The sequence below is a fragment of the Protomyctophum bolini genome (genome assembly GCF_963924005.1).
Source record: "Protomyctophum bolini genome assembly, chromosome: 13".
In the NCBI taxonomy this organism is placed as follows: domain Eukaryota; kingdom Metazoa; phylum Chordata; class Actinopteri; order Myctophiformes; family Myctophidae; genus Protomyctophum; species Protomyctophum bolini.
The window spans coordinates 14,645,319-14,667,976 of record NC_137874.1 but is presented as its reverse complement, the minus strand read 5'-3'; the positions used below and the strand labels follow the sequence as shown (position 1 = coordinate 14,667,976).

The 22,658-nt window shown below is 41.9% G+C and overlaps 1 protein-coding gene across 2 annotated transcripts; it reads right to left on the bottom strand.

Annotated features, from left to right (window-relative positions):
• Positions 1–740: 740 nt before the first annotated feature.
• LOC308326522 (NEDD4 family-interacting protein 1-like) lies at positions 741–21,905 on the bottom strand. Of its 2 annotated transcripts, XM_080779447.1 has the most exons (8): positions 21,672–21,905; positions 15,370–15,457; positions 10,580–10,698; positions 8,939–8,998; positions 6,542–6,629; positions 5,948–6,072; positions 4,563–4,629; positions 741–3,916 (listed from the first exon to the last, which is right to left on the bottom strand). In XM_080779447.1, exons 1-8 carry the CDS (start codon positions 21,699–21,701, stop codon positions 3,813–3,815), a joined length of 681 nt encoding a protein of 226 aa, XP_080635573.1. In that variant the 5' UTR covers positions 21,702–21,905; the 3' UTR covers positions 741–3,812. The 2 variants fall into 2 exon arrangements, with proteins under 2 accessions (XP_080635573.1, XP_080635574.1); XM_080779448.1 differs by lacking the exon at positions 8,939–8,998.
• Positions 21,906–22,658: the final 753 nt, after the last annotated feature.

Below are 22,658 nucleotides of genomic sequence, written 5' to 3'. Positions count from 1 at the left end.
CTTCCTCTATTTTGATATTCCTTCCTACTTCCTCAACTACATATGCCTCCTAAAAATGCAGATATCTTGATCAATATCTTGAGGCAACGTGTCACAGGATCTTCCCGTTTGGGAAAGATGGCAAACTGCTGAGGCAGAGCTATCCTGCAGTGGTAGACAAAGTACTCACATTTTTTGTATAAGTAAAAGTACCAACACTGCAATGATGCAACAAAATGTACAGATGGTCCCATAACTCCCATTTCAAGTTAAAAAATTTAATAAAATAGCTGATCTACAAGCTCACAATGCATCACATCGCCACACATTGTGAGCTTGTAGATCGGCTATTTTCAAATGGCCAAAATGTATACAGGGCTGAAGTGGTTCAATAATGTATGTGTTGTATTTGTATTCATAATCAAAATCTACAAAATAACTAAGGTTTCAAATAATTGTAGTGAAGTACAATATTTGCCTCTGAGATGTGGTAGAGTAAAAGGTAAAAGTAGGCTTCTGAAAATTGGAAATTATTATCCAGTATAGTAAAAATACTGGTACCTCGAAATGGCACTTGTACAGTACTTGAGTAAATGTATTTAGTTACTTTACATCACTGCTGTCCTGCAGTGTGAAGAGGTGACTCAACAGGAGTCAAAGCATGCAGTAACCAGTATAGATACTGCTGGTCAAGTATTATTCAACTAAGCACTTGTATTAAGAGTACAAAAAACAATACTTGGGTTTTCAAAAGTGCCAAATTACAAACTACATCTTTTCATTTATTTGAAATTTTGGAAAATGTAAAAGTTGAAATTCAAACTCACAACAGCTTGTGGATTGGCCTTTGCCCTCTATTTGAAATAGGGTCCTGAGGGTCCTTTCCTGGGCATGCAGTGGAGTCAAAAGTACAATATTTAGTGTTTGAAATGGAGGCTACTAAATGTAGGCTACTTTACATTACGGTGTCCAGCCCTGAAAACAGGCAGGATAGTGGGCATAGTAATGTCTCGCTGGAAAATCTGGAGTTTTCACACACGACTACAACGACCACATTATATCCCTCTGGTTCCCTATTTATTTAGTTTATTCAAAGATTTCAACGCTTTCAAACTTTTCACTTTATCATCGTACAACAATAGTGTATATAGATCTTAACCACTTGAACCCCATATAGTTGACCGGAGTCCCTCAGGGCTCTATACTAGTGTATTTTCTGTTATTGTGGGGAAAACGTTCGCTGAGAATAGCCCATCGACAAGCTCAAAATGTGCTATTTTCTGCAAGTCTCCAAAATAAGGACGCTGGAGTTAACTGTTAATCCTAAACATGTTCTAACTTTGAGGTAAGCAAGACCCTTTTTAGAATAGTAATACAATATAATAAATGAGTCGACTTCTCTGCAGGTTGACGGTAAACATCATAAAAAGAATAACTTTAATATTTCATTACTACATCAATGGGGGGGGGGGGGGGGGGGGACTGCTTACTATGAATGAACCCCTTTGTTCTTTACAGGGCAGGGTTTCCAAAAAGCATCTGACAATAAGAATAGTTTGTTTCCAGTGGACGTTCAATGGAGGAGAGGGCGACATTAACCGAAGATAAATCAAAGCCGATATTTACAAAAAATAACCGAATTAATAGCTCATGTAAGTTAATCGAATAATCGAGAAACAGGTTTTGTATATACATTTTAATTATATAACAATTTGACGCAAAAACAAATTTATAATATTTTTTTATATTCAACTAATATATTAGTCTGATTAAACACTTCGTACTTCATTGTATTTGGTGGTGTACAAAAACAGCAAAAATAGTCGAGTTCACAAAACGCCGCCTCGCAATGTGGGCAAGTAATCTACAACAATAATTGTTCATTGATCATAATCGAAGCAAAAGTTTGAAATAATCGTGCAGAGATGGCAAGGTTTGTACTATCTGGTCGTACGTGATGCCTTGTGAGCTTAAGTGGTAGTAGATCGGCTATTTTTGCCGAGTAGACATCGTCGTACGACGTAATGTCAAATTACGAAACTAGAGATGCACAATATCAATCTTATCGTCTTATAACGATAACTCACATTATCATCATTGCTGACTCTATTGCGTTTTCATTTTCAAAGGCATTAACGGTCACATTATTATTGCGTTAATGTCGGTGAAATATCGGTGAAAAACATCGGAATTGTTTTGATATCGGTTAGATAGTGATATTGGATTTTGAATGCGAATCAGACGATCTCGATATACTACCGATAGTATCGTGCATCACCACTAATGGGCGTAATAAGTGTGAGACACTGACCACCCCCACGCCTGCCTCCTCCACCCCGATCTGGTAATGTGCAAATAATGTGCATGGGATGGGATTTTAAACAGGTATATCAGCGCTGTCGGGCAGAAACCTACTCCATAATATTTCATCCTGTGTGTTTTTTATAAATTAACTCCCCATGTCATATGTCTGCCGTGTCAGTAAAGTAGGGAAAGATCCTTATCTACAGGCTCAGAACACGTCACATCATAACACTTTATGAGCTTATTGTGCCACTTTCTAAAACAAACTAATGCCGACAATGACATATCCCAACACAGGGACACCAGGTTGAAGGCTATACGTGTCTGTGAGTTTTACAAATATTAAACCGATGAAAAGTATTATCAAGAATTACAGATCTATTGGAAAATAAAGTGTTTCCTTAAAAAGTGACCGTTTTGGCCAGTTTCCGGTCGACAGCGAACAATATACTCATACAAAGTAGCATTCACGGCACGGGCATCGGATGCCTCTAGAAATATAATATTTGACAAAATAAATGGGAAACAAGCCGATAATGAGAAATGCTAAAGGGAAACCCAGCCGAGTCAGCATCTAGTCTGATCCTCTACACCAGAGGTTCTCAATGTGCCTTCCGGGGACACTCAGGGTTCCTTGAGTGGGTTCCAAATGGACACTGCACTATACCTGTAGGTCTGCAACTCTGAGAGCGTACAAATGGGGCATTTGTACACTCTCAGAGTTATGGGGGGGGTCCTTGAAATAAAAGTTAAAATAAACATTTTGAGAACCACTGCTCTACATCCAAAGACTTGATTCTGAATCCGTTTGAAGAACGAAAGGAAAAAAAGAAAAAAAAACACAATCAAGACTGCCCCCTGTTGTCTAAACCAGTGCATGTCATTGCTACAAATGGATATTAATATAATATAGTAAATAAGGCATTATTCATACATCACACACACTTCGGAAGTTTGCAAATAGCACTTAACATTTCACCACTGACGAACTGACTGATGATGGGTTTGGTTGTTGTCGTTTTCACAGATCTTCTTTAGAAATTGCATTGTCCAACAGTACGGTGAACAGAAGAAAACCTACTGAAGGTCTTCTTTCCATCTTTGATTGGGTCAAAAGACAGGCAGTATAATAGAGTGTCTCTCAGTTAGAGAGAGAGAGAGAGAGAGAGAGAGAGAGAGAGAGAGAGAGCTAGGGCCAGGCAATTCAATGAAAAGAATATTGAAACCTATATATTATCAGAAGAACCACTAAGCCACTTCTTATGTACCATAGGTTAATTGAATAATAGAGGAGCAAGTTAATTTAATTACATTGTTGACACATAAATTCTAATGTATGTATATATTTTCTTATAATTGACTAAATCGATTAGACTGATTATCCACTTAATATTTCATCTGTGTCGATCTGCTATTTTCACAGTTGATTTTCCATCGAGGCAAAAGGTTTTAAATAATCCAATTGCCCAGGCCCTGAAACAGAGAGACAGAGAGAGAGAAGGGTGATAATGGAGGTGAACCAGGATGGCTCAGTAGATGAAGAGGACCCGGGTTCGGGGAAGGTTAGAGAAGGAGTCGGCCATCTTGCGGATGCGAGCGTAGTTGATGAAGCCTCGGAGGAACAGCATGAACCCTGGAGGAGAGGAGCGTTGGTTAATCCAGGTTTTTTTTTAACCCATTTAGGCCTGACTTTTGATTGATTTAAAGAAAATAGCAGACCTACAAGCTCGTAGCGCGCCACTTGGTGGCGCGCTACGAGCTTGTAGATCTGCTATTTTTCAATAGCTAAATTATAACATAATGTTTAAAACACCAAAAGGGGTTCCCGGCCAAAATGGGTTAATGTTTTTGACTGGAGACGCCCGGAAAATTCTTTGTCACCATGCGACCCCTCTACAAGCTCACAAGAGCTTGTTGATGGGCTATTTTCTGTGAACGCTTGCTTTCCCCACAATATGCTGGGGGTTCAAGTGGTTAAACGCTATATCAGAGGGCGGCAAGTACGTTTGGTCTTGGGCCAATTATTATTCTTTTTTTTTTTCAAAGCTAAAGTAAAACACAAAAACTAATGCAAATTTTAACTAAAACTAAAAATCACAATAAAAGTCACAAAACATTTAAAAATAAACTAGCAAACCCTGCTTTAAAAACAAATTAGAACTAACTGAATTATAGGAAGGAGAAGGGGGGGAAAAAAACTAAAAGAACTACAACTAAACTATGACGTAAAGAAAAAACAATCCCAAAGTATTAGAACGTTGGTGTGAACAGATACTCACCAAGCACCAGGAACACCCACCACAGCCAGTACTGTCCATCAAAGTAGCCTGGGAAATACGTGGAGAACTGGAAGACAAAGTCACAGACACCAGAGTGAGTGAGCTGCCATGTAGGGCTGCAACTATCTAGCAAACATTAATATATTCTATCGATTACATTTTGATAAATCTAACCCAAATTTCTAACCCAAAGTGCCTTCTAAATCACTATTTTCAAAAGTGTAAAAAAAAATGCAGAATGTGTCACTTTGCGGTGTGACACGCTGCGAGCATGTAAATCTGCTATTTTTGAATAGCCAACGCAAAAATCTAAAATTTGCAGGGTATCAATGGGCTAATCTAGAAGCACTTTTTTTGGATTACCGGTAGTTGTATATATTGCAATAAATAATGTGTGGTTGTCACAATGTTTGGGAACCAACAATTCATCAGCCTCTTTTTTTAGTTTGTTTACTTACAAATGTATTAGTTTCACAACCTCGCTTTACAGACTACATTCTTTTGATTATTGGGTAACATAGTTACCCACTTCCCATTTGAATAGTTCTGCTAAAATGTACCCAGTCGTCAGTTTCACAAGACATTCCAGAAGACACATTAAGTATCCCGTTACATATTAGTGCATAATAAACTTTGATATATATATATATAAGTATAGAAAGTGTATATATCAGGAAATAACAGGAATCTCCATGTCTCTCCAGCTTTTTATTCAGGATCACTACACATTTGGAATTCCATCATTTAATTCTCAAATTTCAGGCCTATTTGGGCCCATTTGTCACTCCAGAGGCAAGACGCGGTCGAAAAATCGAGGTGTCATGGAGATAAAAAGTGATTAAAAAAAAGTTTTGAATCCGAGACATCCAGGGGGTCACAGCTCCTCCCCCGGCTGCCAGGCGGTGCTCTTCCCCGGGCAGGGGACTCGGGGGGGGCCTGGTCCCTGCCCTGTGAGTCCAGCTCATGCTGTCGCCTTAGGTTTCCAGACCTGAAAATCTATTTTCGGTTTATTAATTTAAAGAGCTGGCGAGACAGGGGGACCCTTGTTACCGAATAAGCACTCTATAGCAATGAGAATATAGTGATTTAACCTTTTAACAAAAAATAACTTTTGTTTTAACCAGAGAATATCACTTTACTACCTTAACTCCAATCATATTCACTTTGCACAGAACACCTCATCATCACAGACACTCATCCTTATGACAGTCGTGTGTACCTCGTCCTCCAGGGGCTATTTACTCTTCTCTGCTGTGGCCACACACATCTCCAAAGCACCCGTTGCATGGGTGTGACGGCTCTGCACGGAGTCTGCACTGACCTCATTCTCTCCTCAGAGGAGAGGACAAAATGTCCTCAAAAGGACAGCATGCACGGACACTTACCCTGACAATAAGGATCCATTTGATGAGTGAGAGGCCGAAGCCGGAGATGGCCCCGTAGCGTCCCGCTGCCGAGGTGGTCAGACAGAAGGACAGGAAGAAACCGATCCAGTTGAACAGGAACGCCACTGGAAGCACCAAGCACAACACACACATTATGTGATCACATAGATTGTCGCTGTTGGGCAGAAACCTCTTATCTCCATATTAACTGCGTAAATTAACACCCTACTTGATCATAGTACAGCACCAGACAAAAGCATGGACTGGCTATTTGTAGGGTTTGTAATGTTGACGCTGCTTTGTACTGAACCTAGATCTTGTACGATTTTGAAAAACAAATACAATTTTGAATTTAAAAAAGTAACAGATCCCACAAAGTGACGCGTTGCAAGCTTGTTGATCTGCTACTTTTGATACCTAGATTGAGAGAGCATGAGTAAAGCATAATCAATGACAACGTTGTGCGCTAAGCACATTAACATGGTAGGGCTGCTGGACTTTATGTGTGAAGGGAGATTGTACTTCTAGACAATCAAATAGTGTGGTTACTATGTTTACAAGCATTGATCGGACGATGACGCCGTGTTCTCTTACTGAAGAAGGTGAGCATGAAGATGCCATCATTGCCTATCCTCAGCTGGTCGGCATCCTCAAAGTCGTCTCGGCTCACAAAGTCATCGTCCTGTCCAGGAGAGAGGGACGGACAGAGTATGAAAAATAAGCGTAGATATCGAGCAGGGGCCGTCTACAACGATAAACAAACTATAAATGTATAGATTTGTCACGAAAGACCTATCCAGATAACAATTGAAAACTAATGCAAATGGGATAGAATTTAGACCAAAAAACTGAGAAGCTTGTGAATAAATGCTGGAGTCACTTCTCTTTGCAAAGGGGAATCGCATTTAACTACTTAAACCCTATTTTCTACTTCGTCGTACAATGTTGCACAAAAATAGCTGATCAACAAGCTCTCGCCGCGTCATGTTTATGACACGTTTATGAGCTTGTTGCTTGTCAGCGTTTTTCTTATCAACACCAAGGAGGGCCAGTGGTTAAATGCAAACGGCACAAAAAAAACCTGCTTTACTGCTCACACAAGACGGACAAATACTCACAAACACAACGAATGGACTAAAAGGTAACGACACATGAGGACAGCAAGCAAGCCTGTCAAAGACAAGCCTTTTTTTTTAAAGCTGGTACTTGAAATATTGAAATGTGGTGGTCAAATTCATTCATTCCATGCAGTGATTCAGTCAGTTTGGCACTAATTGAATCACCACAGTCAATGCTAGCTGGCTAGCTGCCGCTCTACACATGGGGTGGGGTGGGGTGGGAGGGGGTATACAGCACAACGAGTGGGGCAGATTACTGGTTCAAAAAGTGGAGTCCAGCAACTCTCAGGGTTCCTTGAGGGGGTTCCAAAGGCACCCCAACAAGGTCGATAAAGGCCTAGTCATACTCCAGTTTTAGGTGATAAGGTGGTCAGCAAAAACAGAGATGTGTTTGGGTGAGCGTTGAGTCGCTTATCACCGCAACGTGACATCATGTCCTGGTTTTCGGTGGTCATCTTATCACCTAAAACTGGAGTATGAATAGGTCTAGAGCGTTACGGGGGTCTTATGAATTACAAAGGTTTGAGAAGCACAGGAGTATCTGCGACTGTCACTAGCCTACACCAGGACTCATGCACTCGGTCTCACAGGGACAACCTTAAACCTGGCATTAACATGTGTCTGGCATCGGATTGAATAAACCAAGCATCAAGTTGAGTTTTAACCACTTAAAGTAAACCCTATATAGTGCGTTGCCTGGGGTTTCCCAGGGCACTATACTTGGACCCTCCCCCAAACACCAAATCTCTTCAATGGAAAAATGAAACTTGGGTATCTGCGAGCTTACAACGCTATGCATGAGGTTGTAGATCGGCTAATTTTGTCAATAGAGAATAGTGAATAGAGAAGCTATAGTGTGGTCAAATACACTCGTGACACTTTAGAACCACGTCAGGATGTGGTCAGAGTTGAGTTTTTCCACGTTAGTAAATAACATAATAAAGTGCACACGCAGGATATTTGCACCCAGCTTAAATTGGGAAGTAAAAACTCACACTCATGTTAAGTGAGGGAGGGGTGCCCTTTTTTGCTTTTGTATGTCAAAGGGGGTGACGAGGTGGCAGCCAAGAATAGTTATTTTTAACCGTTTGTTTTAAGCATTCCCACCCGGGGAGTCATGTGTTTGTTCCTTGTGGCGCTTTTTCCACATTGGTCACCGGTGTACAGTTTATTTTCTTTATCCATCCTGGCTTAGTCACAAGATATATTTACATCAGCCACATTACGTCTTACGTAACATTAAAGTCAATAGACTTGGCTGGCAAAAGATTTACGTCATAATTGCTCAGCTCTAAACAAACGTAGACTTCGCTGCTATATGACGTAATATTCAAAGGCCAATGTATTGGAGAGGCTAGCGCCCCTCAAAAAAGCTGACGGGGAGGCCGGGACTGTACCGTGGCTGTAGAATAGTAACACATCTACAAAAGCAAGTTGAAGGGCAGGTGGTAATTTATCACGTCTGATGTCATCTAATGTAAAACATGTGAATGTTAGAGGATGTGAGCAGCACAGGAATTAGCTTTTTCTTTTTGCATGGAAGCTTTAAGATAACCTGATGAAGGTCTAATAGACCGAAACCAAAACGTTGTTATTCCCATTAAACCATTTGAAGACTAGTATGCAGGAGTTTTTTCTTCATATCAGTACATTGGGGCCTTCGCCTGGTCTTCTCCTACGCACCTGTCGCCTTTGTAGTTGTGCCAAAGACTTGTTTTTGAAAGCTTAGAAATGTTACTTTGCCAGGTTTCGATGTACTGCGATCGAGCAAAACAAAAAATGTCACGCAGATATGAGACTCGTATTAACACCAGGTGGAGGAACAAGTGAAAGTACAGGGGGTGGGGCGACAGACACATTCTTCCCACGTTACCTCCAGTGAACTGCGAATGACATCATCAAGGGTGTCCAGCCGCGCCTCCCTGTGCTGCGGCTGAGCACGAGGCAATGCAAGGCAAGGCAAGCAGCGTGTGGCAGAGAAACACAACACCAGCAAATAAACAAGTGGCCCACATACTCCACAACCAGCGTAGACACTAGACACTTAACCCATTTTGGTGTTTTAAGCATTATGTTTATGTATTTTTGAAAAATCGTGAAAATGTGGCACAAATCTTTGAATATATATTCTATCACAGCGAATGTTTTTAACTCAAATCTTTGCTTCCGGGGGGTCCCTGGAACAACATATTTTCAGATGGGGGTCGGCGGCCAATTATATATAATTTTTGGGGTCCTTGACATGAAATATTGAGCACCACTGATATAGAAACATAGGTATTCCAGAAAACTGTGGAAGGATTTAGAAGACATTTTTATCAGGCCTAAATGGGTTAAGTAACAATTGTCAGTGTCAATTTAACCCTGGTAGTGTAAAAGCTGGACCCAATGGGTCTGTTTGGGTTCATTCTTCTTACACTCTCTAACGCGTGAGGAGCCAAGACTTCTGACTATGTGTGGCCATAACAGCTTGAGCACTTGAAAACTGACTATCTACTGTACAAGCTCACAATGTGACACCTTGTGAGCTTGCAGATCTGCTATTTTAAAGATTAGAACTGTGTGTGTGTGTGTGTGTGTGTGTGTGTGGCCAATTTAGGCGTTGAGTGACAAGCATCGACCAACGTGCACAATTAATGACGTCAAAATAACAAACATTGCCCAGGCAGTGGCGTAACCGTCTGGGCACCCGACTGGTAATCCAGTCACAGTGTGCGGCGGGTTCGACTCCCGAGCCAGACATGGCCTTTACTGCATGTCTTGCCCCATCTCTCTCCCGTTTCCTGTCAGCCTACTGTCTAAAAAAAACAATAAAAGGCGTAAGCCGCAAAAAAATCTTTTAAAAAATAAAAATAATAACAAACATTTTGTAGCGGAGGTCCTCTGCCGACGGACGGCGTCACGTACATGTGGAAAAATGAACGCTTGCAGACGACTTGTCTCTTACTCTGATTGGTTAGGACGATGCTTCAGATTCCATCCACTTCCTTGTTTATGTTTTGCAACAGCGCTGTTGTGTACTCAGAATGTTAAGAAGTCAGAATGTTGAGGAACGAGTAGTGCAACACGTGGGTCAGGTCGACACCCTGCTTTAAGCCCAAACAACACCAAAGGGTCGGGTTGGGACAAAACGGTTTTAAGGTAAATCACACCAATTCAACTCATTGAGTGGCTTAAGATGTGTATGTTCAAACGAGTGCCGCCTAACACAAGCTACTACACTAGCAAACACAACCTGATCTAAATGTCTATGCAAACACAAGCTGAAAGGAAAACACATTTGGCAGAACAGGTTACAGTATGTTAGCCTTCAGCCTTTGACTTATGGCTCACTTTTATGTCACTCCGTAAAGCTACTAATTAACCATGTCTGGGGGTAAGAAGTGTGTGTGTGTGTGTGTGTGTGTGTGTGTGTGTGTGTGCGTGTGTGTGTGTGTGTGTGTGTGTATACTGCAATTGAAAGAAGAGAGGGAATAAAAAGAAAACCAAACTGAGTGATCACTCTTGCGGTTACCAGAGGAATGGTAGTCTGGGCCTTGGTTCTCTCCGCCTCGTCGTAGGACGGCAGCGTCGTGGCCACATTGTACGACGGAGGCTTGGGGAAAGAACCCTCCTCCTTGTAGTCAAAGTAGGCTGAGGGGGAAAAAATACAAATTATTGTACTTGTCAATAAACATAGTCTCCGTCAGCTGCAGATTTGACCAAAACTAAATACACTAAACCAGTTAGGACGGTTAGTCAACGTTGGACCACCTCTCATTCTGCTGAGGAATAAAGCCTGTTAGACATGGGTTAAAACCTGGCCGGGCGGTTCGCTCAACCGTCTGGGCACTTACAGTAGGCCAGCCGGACGGCGTGTCACGGGTTCGACTCCCGAGCCCGACGGCCTTTGCCTTGTGTCACTCCCCATCTCTCTCCCCCTTTCCTGTCTAATTAGTAATTACTGTACCCTATTTTAAAAAGGCAAAAAACGCCAAAGAAATATCTTTAAAAAAAAGAATACGAGTTAAAACCTAGCAAGCTGTCTCATCAGTGCAAGAGGAAACTTCACCTTCACTTGGTTTGATTAGTTTTAATTTAAACCAGAGAGAGCTTGTGGCAGGTTTAAATTGTTCTGTGAGAGACTTTAGTCTCCTTTGAAACAAGGTTTTTGAAACCAGGGCATGGATGCGGATCCAAAATTGAGGAAACAGACGAATCGGTTCCGTTACATTTGGAAGCATTTCCGGAACCCGTTTATCACACTGTCAGAGCTGGTACGAGGACTATACATCTGCTGCACAATTACAATACTGGTGGTTCTCAACCCCCCAGGAGTTACAGACCTGTAAGAGCCCATCTGGGACCCCCTATAGAAGGGGTGCCCATAAGGTAGATGGTGATCTACAGTAGATCACAAAGGCTGTGCAGGTGGATAACATGGCATGCTCCTAAAAATAGAATTAATTTAAATTGCTCAAACCCACAATGCAATACTTTGTTTTCAAGATTGTTGTGCACAAACGTCAGTATCATTACAAACTAATTATAACAATAAAAAACCCTACCAATTCCAATTCCATTCCAGTGTTTTTATTTGGGGATTTTAGTCATAGAGGGCAATTATAATGTATTAAGTCATATTTGTCTCATTAGCCAGGGATCCTTTTAAAAAACTGTCTGGGGTGCTCACAATAGAGCGCAGCAGTCCCGCCCCCTTTCAGAAAAGCGAGTGGCCCAGGAAATGAAACCCCAATGCATTTTTCCATCGGCACTTTGAATATAATTTTGTGGGGTCTCGAGAGCGACACCCCGCGATGGTAAGTGCGTTGCCAGGGCAACCAGACACGCTGTCAGACAGAAGAAGCCTCGGGCCGTTAGGAACGCCCTCGGCCGTGTGATAGGGAATATATACGTCTCGAATCTCCTCCTCCGCCAGCTGGAGCTGATGGAGCGACCGCACCCAAATCAGCAAGCGGCCACACCCGTCATATAAAAAGGAAGACTCAGTCTACGTCTGACAGCGGCTGGTTCACACACATATGCTCACGGAGGCACGCACGGCACACCGTCGGGGGGTAAGACACACACCCACCTCCACCGAACACACATTCATGTGAATAGCTCTGCATGTCTTAACTGTCATTCTCCTCTCATCACAGGCTTTTAGGAACGGTCCAGGAAATGTCCGAGGGACAGAGACACTCGGACTGTATGAGTAAAATATAGAGACGGGAGTTCCAAGTCCGCATATCGCGCGGCGGGAGGGTGGCAGCCCCGCCACAGTGACAGCGACAACCGGGACACTACCCAAAATAAGGTCGGAAAGAAACCTATAATTCTTGAGTCTACTATTGAGGCCTGTCTAGCGAACAGGCGCTCATTATATACGCCAGGGTGGCAAAACGGCTAGTGCTCTCTTGGAGCTGGAACCCGCTAGGGGAGAAGACCCGCTACAGTTAAAGATAAAGACCGATGACGTCACGAAGCAAGGCAGCGCCGTCACCTCTTATCGTTATTAAAACCACAGCCCTCCAGTGAGGAGCGAGCTATCAGAGACTGTACAAACCTGAGTTGAAATCTAATCTTCTGTTCTCATCCTTCTCCAGGCTGGCGACGACGCCTGTGAAACTTAAATTGTATGGAATATAATTTATGCTGAACCTACGTGGGGTTTATCCTGCATGCATTCTGTATACTTTGCTGCTAAACAAATAAAGAGCCGTTTGAAACTGCTGCAATCCCCTGTTCCGCCTGCTCCTTGACCACTGAGACTCCACAATTTATTTAAAGACGGTTACGCCGCGGACAAAGCCAATTCGGATCATGACAAATCATGACAATGAACACAATGTTTTGGGACGATCAAATCATTAGAAAGAAGAAAATAAAGGCAGGAGACAACACTATTTGTTTTGTTTTTCGTCTTATAAATTATTTGATCGTCCCAAAACATTGTGTTCATTGTCATGATTTGTCATGATCCGAATTGGCTTTGTCCGCGGCGTAACCGTCTTTAAATAAATTATATTCGAAGTGCCGATGGAAAAATGCATTGGAGTTTCATTTCCTGGGCCACTCGCTTTTCTGAAAGGGGGCGGGACTGCTGCGCTCTATAGCCCGAGTATAATAATAAAAATTATGTTAAAATGACCCAACAAGTTTGCGCTTTAAGACAGCAATGGAAAAAAGTTTTTTTTGCGGTATCCTTTTAGATCTAATGTCTGACTGTGCCTTTTGCTGTTACACACGTGTCTAATAAATTACTAAAGCAATCCAAAAAAAAGAGGGAATTGTTAAATGGTTAAAATCCTAAAGGATCCATCCTATTCCTAACCAGGGTTTACCCACAACCTCACGCCCTCCCTTTCACCTTACAATACAATGAGTTGATTGAATACTTTAACAGTTTGCAGAAATAAAGCACAGTTCAATACCAGGTCTGCTAAGATGATTTATAACCCAAGAAAGCCTATGGCTTGTTTCCATTGGGGTCCTTCATATTAAATTCATAACCCTCCCCCCAACCCTGCTAGCCTCTTTGCTAGTGGATTACTGTTTTTTTACTTTAGTGCGAGTAGTTCATTGTGTGTATTTTGTCCAACAAACAACTAATTGTTTGACTAAAAGCATAAAAGCATGGCTTTAAGCTCAGCGCAGTTTGAATTTAGATGTGATGGCTGAAAGTCCTGGTTAAATTAATGGGTCACACAGGCGACTTCACCAGGGCAGGCCTGATGCAGGCTTCAACACATCTAAATATGGCCTAATCCTTTTAAATGGGACTTTGACCTCACTTGTCGAGGAGGGATAGTCACCGTCGCTGACCTTACTTCACTGGCAGATTATAAACTAGAACAGTAGACCATGGATAAGTCATACGGAAGGAAAACGGAACATTATAATAGTCACCTTCTAAAAATAAACGCCCAGGTCATCTTTTCAAGTTTTTTAAAACATCGGAATAGACACCATAGTATCCAAATAGGCATCCAATACATTTTATTTATTTAACAAATGCTGTTTGCTGAAATGTTTTGACATGTAAAAAAAAATTAAAAAAAATTGCCCAAAGTAGGGTGACCACAAACTGTTAACCTACAAAATAATTAAAAGGGCCAAATCCAAAGTAACAGTGGCAATACCTTATCTCATAGTTGTACAACCAAATGCGGGAAGACAAGAATGTCAGACACCATGTCTGCCCTCTCGGGGAACAAGAAGAGCTTGAAACCTTGAAAACTTTTGTGATTGATTGGCTTGCTGTTCAAGAAAATTCATCAAGTTCCTACAGTATGTAGAGCCGTAGCCACCCATTCCACTCCAGTACGATGACAAATACACCCACAATGACACCAGAACATGATGACATGTGAATTGTGAAAACACCATCTCCTCTGCTCTTGACAAATGTGGCATATAATATCCACCCCAGCTTGCTACAACCACAATAAATAACCTAAGAAACAGTGCATGATACTGTATGTGTGTTTGGAGATTACATTGATTCCTGTTAGATCACGCCACAAATTGTCCATTAGTGATGTAGCCCTTGATTCTTAAACCAGAATTAGTGATACACCCATTGATACCATGAAGCCATTTGGCTTCATGGTACGAGAATACATAACTTATCATTTCCTATACGTTATCAACTGAGCTTGGAAATTACACTTGAATTCTGGCTTTACAAATTGACTTAATTAATTATAATTATTTATTATAATTTTGCATAGAAAATGATCCACACATGTGACATCAGGGCACACAAATAGTACAGAACAGTTAGCCAGCTGCAAATCAAACTGGGCAACCAAAGAGTAATTGCCAATAACATTCCGGTAATAGTAAAGCAGTGGGGAAGTAACCTTGCGTCACCTGACTTGTGACACCTGTCTAGGTGTGGTCTAGACCGGATGTTAAAAACGTAAAAAATAAATAAATAAAAGAAGCTTGTTGTTCTAGTCTCGCCAGTTGGACAAGTTGGAATAAAAGATGGATATACCAAACGAACTATTCCAAGAAGAACTTGAAGAAACTCATCAAGGCTTTTATTGGGTAGGCGGTGTAGGCCCTAAAATGATGATGCCCTTGATCGCTGGGAATTATGTGTGGGTCATTCTGATTCCGGTTTGGGGGTTCTGGCCTGATGACTAGCTACAGCGTGCCGTAAGTTATCATCCGCTCCGGACTGCATCATCACTAGCCTCTCAGGCTAGTGGGGTCAGAGGTTAGTGGTATGCCTCCCAGGCTGGTGGGGTCAGAGGTCAGTGGTATGCCTCCCAGGCTGGTGGGGTCAGAGGTTAGTGGTGAAGATGTTCTCACCTGCATTGTCAGCTGTGGCACTGCTGTACGGGGGCGGGGCGTCTACTACTTCCTGTGGAGCCTCCTCTGGCTCCTCCTCATTGGGCAGCTGTGGGAGGAAGTAAACAACGGTCAGTATGTGTCACAAATTATATACATTAGTATGCAGCATGAACCTGCTTGGAAAATCAAAGCTAATGGGGAAAAACCGTGCCCAGTATTCATGCCCAGTATTCATCGTTGGGAAAACAGTTTGTAGGTAGATATTAGATAACATTGATAACATTTCACATTATGGAGGTCACAGCACGTTGCTTCGTGCCACATTGTGAGCTTGCAGATCGTCTATTTTCACTTCCATCTAGAAAAGAATTGTGGATTATATGGAATTTCTTTTGATTGTTATAAATTTAATTTCATTCAGGAAATTTTTTGAGTTTTCTTTCAATGTATGAAAAAGGAGGGTGATATTCACTCGCGACCCACAAATATCGGTCCGTGACCAACAATTGGCTCCCACTGCCTCGTCTCTCCTAATCTAGGGCGCTCTCCGTCGTTTTGATCAGATAGATACTAAGCTCTTCATTTCTGACTTCTCAAAATAAGAACACGATGGATTATTTAGTGATTATTATCGAAACGAGAACAAGGTAAGCAAGCTAAATATATATACTGTATATATATATATATATATATATATATACTGTATATATATATATATATTTCCGGAACAGAAGAGGGGAGTTTTACAGAGTAAAAGCGGCCATGTGTTCCCGGCACCCCAAAGCTTCTATTTTGAAGGAATCCCGACGCTGATTGTGTTAAGAACTAACCACACCAAAGGGTCAAGGCGGTTTTAGTGTTGTCCCTGCGGTGTGATATGTATTGTTGTACGTTGACCCTAGTGTGTGATATGTATTGTTGTACGTTGACCCATGTTGACCCTAGTGATTCAACGCATGGAATTCAATGGCCCAAACCACATCAAAGGGTCAAGACGTTTTTAGCATTAACTCCTTGCAACTGTTTGGACGCAAGGAGTTGGTGACCCTTTGGTGTGGTTAGGGCTTAAGTGTTGATGACATTGGTCCTCTGTGTGTGTGTGTGTGTGTGTGTGTGTGTGAGTGTGTGTGTGTGTGTGTGTGTGATGCCAGAAGTGAGCTGAAACCCATGTTGTAAGCAGCTAGCTATTATATTACTAAATTGGCTACTTGAGCACTGGGAAGGCAACAGAGACAACTTGTTCTTCGCCTGTGTGATAGATTTCCGCTAATTAGCCGGAGAGGCGGTGAGCAGGCTAATCCATCAATCCAGACATCCAGCACGTGACCCCATGACAGCTCTGTCCTGTCGCTCACTCTGGAATCCAGAGTCTGGATGGATACTGAACTGGGCCTCAGCCACTGCTAAAGAGCTGCCCAAGAGGAGTGCAAAGACCACACCATCTACAAGGATTGTGCTATGTGGGAGTGTTCATTGCGAAGCCATGAATAACCTGACATAACACCAGGCAGTACACACTCTGCCGAGACAGAATTTGTCTGGAAATATGATTAATAACAATGGATTAATTCTCCTTCCATCTCCCTCACTTCTGTATCGCTGCCTTCCAGACATCTGCACTGAATGCAAATGAGAAGCGAGTGATGCAGACGGAACAAAACGGTCCAATTAAGAACCAATTAAAAAAACAGTACAAATGAAGAACTGAGCTCTTCCTTATCAAGGGCCTTCCATAGCAAATAAAAAGAAACTCAGACCAAACGGATTGTCGTACATCAAATCGTCGCTGTCGGGCGGAAACCTCCAAAACAGTTACTTTTAATGAGATGGAAAAAAGAACCTGTGCTCCAATGGATCCAAAATAAATGTAGTTATTATTTAGTCACTCACAAGCTCTTGTTAATATATGTCATTGGTTCAATATTTATTAAACCTATACACACTTTCACTTAAAATGTTTAAGAATATATTGAAAAAACATGTGACATTGCGACTTTGTAAATCAGCTATATTTTCACTACTTTTGCGTTTGTAAGACGAAGTAGGGCATTCATAAGGTTTCTGCCAGAGAGTGACGTCATAGGTTTCTGGGCTGGCAGTTCTCAAGAATTAAAGCCAAGCAGTGAGAATTCTGAGAAATGGAGAGCAAGGTTTATGTGAGAAAAGCCTAAGTACCTACAGTACGCGCCGTAGTCTTAAACACAGTACTGACAGACAGTACATATGGCAGAGCTGACACAAGGACCTGAAAAGCACCTCTCTAGAATATCCATGAGCAGAATATTGGTGTATATAAGAGTCTACCGATTGAATAAATTATTTAAAAATAACAACCAATAATCAAGCCTTTAATAAATTAACTGATTCATATTTTGTCCATGTTATTATAATAGCCGAAAAGCATAATTAATCGATAGTTGCAGCCCTCGAAGAGTGCATATACAACACTGACTGAATTATGATTATGAACGGTTAAATGCCTCGTTCTCATCATGTGTGGGCTGAGGGTTTAAAATAACCAATGTGATGTATAAGGCGGTACACAGACCCAGCATGGTGGCTGCCTGGGCATGAGATCCCAAGAAGAAAGTTCCTTTTTCCACCCCAGCCTGACACAAAAACAGCTGAATTACCAAACACCCACTGGAAAACCAAACAGAGCAGAAGCTTTATGAGAGGAAAAAGGGGGCTTCAGATGAAGCGCTGCCCTCTTCCTCTTCCTCCGAGCTCTGGGATCTCCATTAGGTGGAATCAGCCTGGACAAGTGCCTCTATTATTGATGACCTATTCTGAGCCGCCTCACTTGCTTTCTTTCACTCTGTCTGTCTGTCTGTCTGTCTGTCTGTCTGTCCAAAGTACAATAATTTACTAAATTGACTCACTCACAAATACTACTTTGACCATTTAGTCCCTATGTATAATTACTTCTTGTGTGCCTGCCAGAAAGCATTCTTATGTAATGTTTGTAAGCTTGCAATCTAGAACATTAAAAAAATGTGTCTATTGTATAATGAGTAATGACATATCCAGTTTAATTTCATCCAACAAACAAAGAGAATGAGAATATCTGTAATGGTGTGGTTCACAAAGTAGGGACCTTGAGGGGGTTCCAGGGGATCCCCAGTTTGACAGGAGGAACCAAATAGAAGCTTAAGTGTCTGTAACTCTGCCTCTCTTAAGAGTTTAAATGGAACCAAATGGCGTAAGTAAATGGTCCTAATCTTGGGGGTCCATGGGCTAATGCATGTCAACCTGGGGGTCCTTCAAATTAAAAGGTTTGAGAACCTATGTAATGTAATTAGTAATTACAGAAGACAGACACCTCAGACTGAAGCTGTATCATTCTCTGCAGCCACCAAAGAGGTTTCAAAGTTGAACTGAAACTGAACAAGCATTTAAGGAACGATAAATTAATAATTGAAAGGTAATGACGAGGCTAACAACAACTATAAGGCACTGGGTCAGAGCCAGGCCAGAGTCCTACCAAGGACAATATGGTAACTAGGCTAGCTAACATAGTAACATCATGTCTGGACCCAGAAAAGACAACTGAAAGACGAAATAAGCAAATAACAGCATGTGATGATGCCATGTATTTATATGCATTTCTACATGACAGGTAATCAATCCTTTCATTTGACAGCTTGTGTATGGTAGGCTACTTGCAGAAACCTTGTATCTCCTTTTTTTAAACCAAATTAATCAGAATGCCATACTTTGTCATACTACAGTATCACACAAAAATAGCTGATCTACAAGCCCACATTACAGCACAATACTACACGTCGTGAGATGTGCTATTGTTTGTATTTTATAGAGAAAATGGTCTGCAGTTTTCATAAATATTGAATTAAAAGAGCTTGTGGCTAAATCATAGCTACATTGGATCCATTCAGGACACAGGTTCTTTAATACATTTTAGGAAAAGTAACAGTGGTCCGGGGACGACCAGTGGTCCTTGAGGGGCTTCCAGGTGGTCCCCAGCTAAATGATGGGAGAGTCGGTGGACCCATGGCCATGGTCCATTCGGGTTCGTTGTACGCTCTCAAGAGTCAAGTTATGGTTAAACATCTGCATTACTTAATTTACAACAAGTCTAAACAATTAGAGCATGTAGAAGAATACCAACAACCAACATCAATACAGAATGGAATTGTGGACAAATTCTTATCCAATGATAACAGAATATTGTAAGTTTTGGGTCTGAGAGGCTATATCTCATCAAATCAAACCTCTGGCCCACAAGGTCTCCACCAACAGTATCAGCGCTGCTGTAGTTAATGCACTGCACGCTCAATTTGAACTGAATTACATTTACAACAATCGATGCCATTAAGCTACTCTCTCATTCACTCCAGTTTGAACCATTTCATATTCCAGACGTGTTGCCACCACCACCTACAGAAATGCCTCTAAAAGAGAAAACCAGCACTCACGGAACTCATGTTTTAACTAAGGCACTCTTAATTTATTTAATTAGTGTGGTTGCCCAACAGGGCAACCAGACTCTTGTAATTGTAACACTTTATTATTATTCCACTTATTATTTTTCTTCCACTAGTCTTTATTTTGACGCACTACAACTCCCTCAGTTTTGACTGTACGCACTTGAGCCATATGTCAAATTGACCGGAAAAATCGGGAATCGTGTGCGTGTACTTTGCTAAGAGAAATGTTGTATAGTTTAATTGATATGAATTTATTAGTGAATTAAATTGTCCCATTGACTTCAATGGAAAAATGCTAAAAATCACATTCAAGTATTTTTCCCTCTGAGACTGTAAGCACTATAGTTACAAAACTTTCAGGGATATTTCCTAATTATCACTAAAATTAATTAAAAATATTTTTTTTTAGGTCGGCCTCATGGTGGCGCTATAACAGCCCACTTTACCTTTTGGCTCATAACTCTTGAACCGTATGTCGTAAAATCTAAATTATTTTTCCCCTGGATTCCTTGGGTCATGACGCATCTCCCCATATAGGCCACGCCCATGTCCGCCATGATGGATTTTCCGCCATTTTGAATTTTGTCCAAAACACACTTTTTGCTTTTCCTCCTACAGATTTTGTCCAAATCTCACAAAAATCTGTACACGTGATCTCTGGACCCATCCGATTAAAACAGATTTGCAGATTTTCGGTAGTGCGTATCGTTCGGCCGTAATCGTCTTCCGAAGTCAGTAGGAGGGGCCTATATCACGAAAAATGCCATAAATCACGAACGGAATGTCCAATCCATCCAAAATTTGAATCACATGTCCGGGGTGGTTCGTTCAACCGAGTTCCAAAAGCAATTCCATTTTCATCTATAGGGGGCGCCGCAAACGCGATAAATGTAACCGTTTGTCGGAAAACCAGAATTTCGGGGGTTAAATCCCATCCGAATTACTTACACACGATCTAAGGTGTGACTTGAAACTGTAACAGGCTGCCAATATCAGTGGGAGGGGTATATATATGTAAGCCACTGCGGCAACCACACTCTGCAATTTTTTAAAATTGCGACCTCTCCGAGGTTGTCTAGTTGTTGACATGGTATGCTGCAGAGCAGCAGCAACGACAAGCACACACAGTCCTACACAACCCTGTCTGCCCACAGAACAGAATCCTGATTTCTGAATGGAAACAACCCAGCAACGCCAACAATCCATTCACACTACACACCCAGCCAGGACACCCTGTGGTGTCGAGGGGCTGCCTGTTGCACGGTCGGCAATGTGTGATCTAACTCTGGTCCATAGCTCTAGTCTAATGCGTTGCGTTTAGACGCATTTAGAGCTATGGACCAGAGCTATGTGTGACCCATCCATTCACGTGACTCACTCCAGCTTATTTGCCATTTTTCTGCAGGCTTGGCATTTTGGGGCAGACCGACCGAACAATCCCTTTGGCCTTCAATGTCGATATTCATGTAATTAGGAGTTAATCACATGCAACGCACAGTCGCACACTTTACCCACGGGTTTCACACAGTGCATGAAACGTTGAATGAAACTTGTCATAATGTGTCGAATGCCCGACTATAAACAGCAATACACCGAGATATAGAGAGAGACACGTACTGTTTGATGGGTCAGTTTAAGTGGAGCGCGACCAGGAAGCTAACAGGTTAGAAGCTAATATGAATGTTAGCTACCCGATGAAAACAACAAGGGAGGCCTAGATGGGAAAATAGACGATTTACAAGCTCACAGCGGCGACGCATTGTGAGCTTGTAGATCGGCTAGTTTTCACGGGCGACGCTGTCGCTTAATTGTAACAAATTAAGCATTCATTTAGAACATTTTTTATGAATAAAAATGAATGTAAAAGCATACCTGCTGGTATCTGGTGCTGGGTTCGGCCATGGCTGGCGTGTGAAACAGCTATCAATGAATGATAGCAACAACAACACAAGCAACACTGCTGATTCAAATAGAATAAAATACAAGTATGTTAGATAATGATAATATAGAGTGTTAAAATAAATAGATCAAGTCAATCCCAGGCTGCAGAATGGAACAAGACGTGCTGCTGACAGAGTACTCCTCCTCCTCACTGACCGAGACGACCCGACCGACTGACTGACAGTGTTGCCAGGTTTTACGAGAGAAACAAGCAACAAGGTCTATGAAAACAAGCCCAAACGAGTCTACAGTCACATACAGGTATACTTTTCCTCCTCCGAGGAGGAAAGCCTGGTGGTGCGAGATTATACATACACCGGTAGGCTAAGCCACATAGTCTATTTGAAATATAACAGTACGCCTGAGGGCAAGAAGCGACAGCGCCCTTTAGGACGAGGTCACATGCACGCATCCGCCTGGGTGACAGCAGACTGCTGGGCGAGCACTGGCGCTTTGGAATGGGGGGGTCAGATCAACATATCCGCCTGGGTGTGACAGCAGACTGCTGGGCGAGTGCTGGCGCTTTGGCATGGGGGGGTAAGATCTTAAGTTTTCGCCGGCTGCCGGGCGCAGCTGCACTGATAACTTTGGGGCAGGCCCCGTCTAGAGTTTAAATGGACAGGTATCAGTCGAAAGGGAGACACCGAAGAGGAAGGATGGATGGGGAAGGATCAACATATGGAATGTCAGAACAGGTCAGCTCCATATGGAGATCTAAGAGTTTTAAACATTTTAAAAACATAAATCTTGTATGGGGGTCCCTGGCATAAAATGTTTGCAGATGGGGCCCGCAGCGTACACAAACATATTAATTTGGGCGTTCTTGATCTGAAAATTAAACACTAGTTACGGTGCATATCCACGGCTTCCACACACACACACACACACACACACACACACACACACACACACACACAC

Excerpts from the sequence above, each read along its gene's own strand:
- LOC308326522 (XM_080779447.1), bottom strand. The coding sequence starts at position 21,701 with ATGGCCGAACCCAGCACCAGATACCAGCAG. Across the intron at positions 6,630-8,938 it reads TCATTCGCAGTTCACTGGAG|GACGATGACTTTGTGAGCCG; the intron begins GTAACGTGGGAA and ends TCTCCTGGACAG. Across the intron at positions 6,073-6,541 it reads CTTCATGCTCACCTTCTTCA|TGGCGTTCCTGTTCAACTGG; the intron begins GTAAGAGAACAC and ends TGGTGCTTCCAG.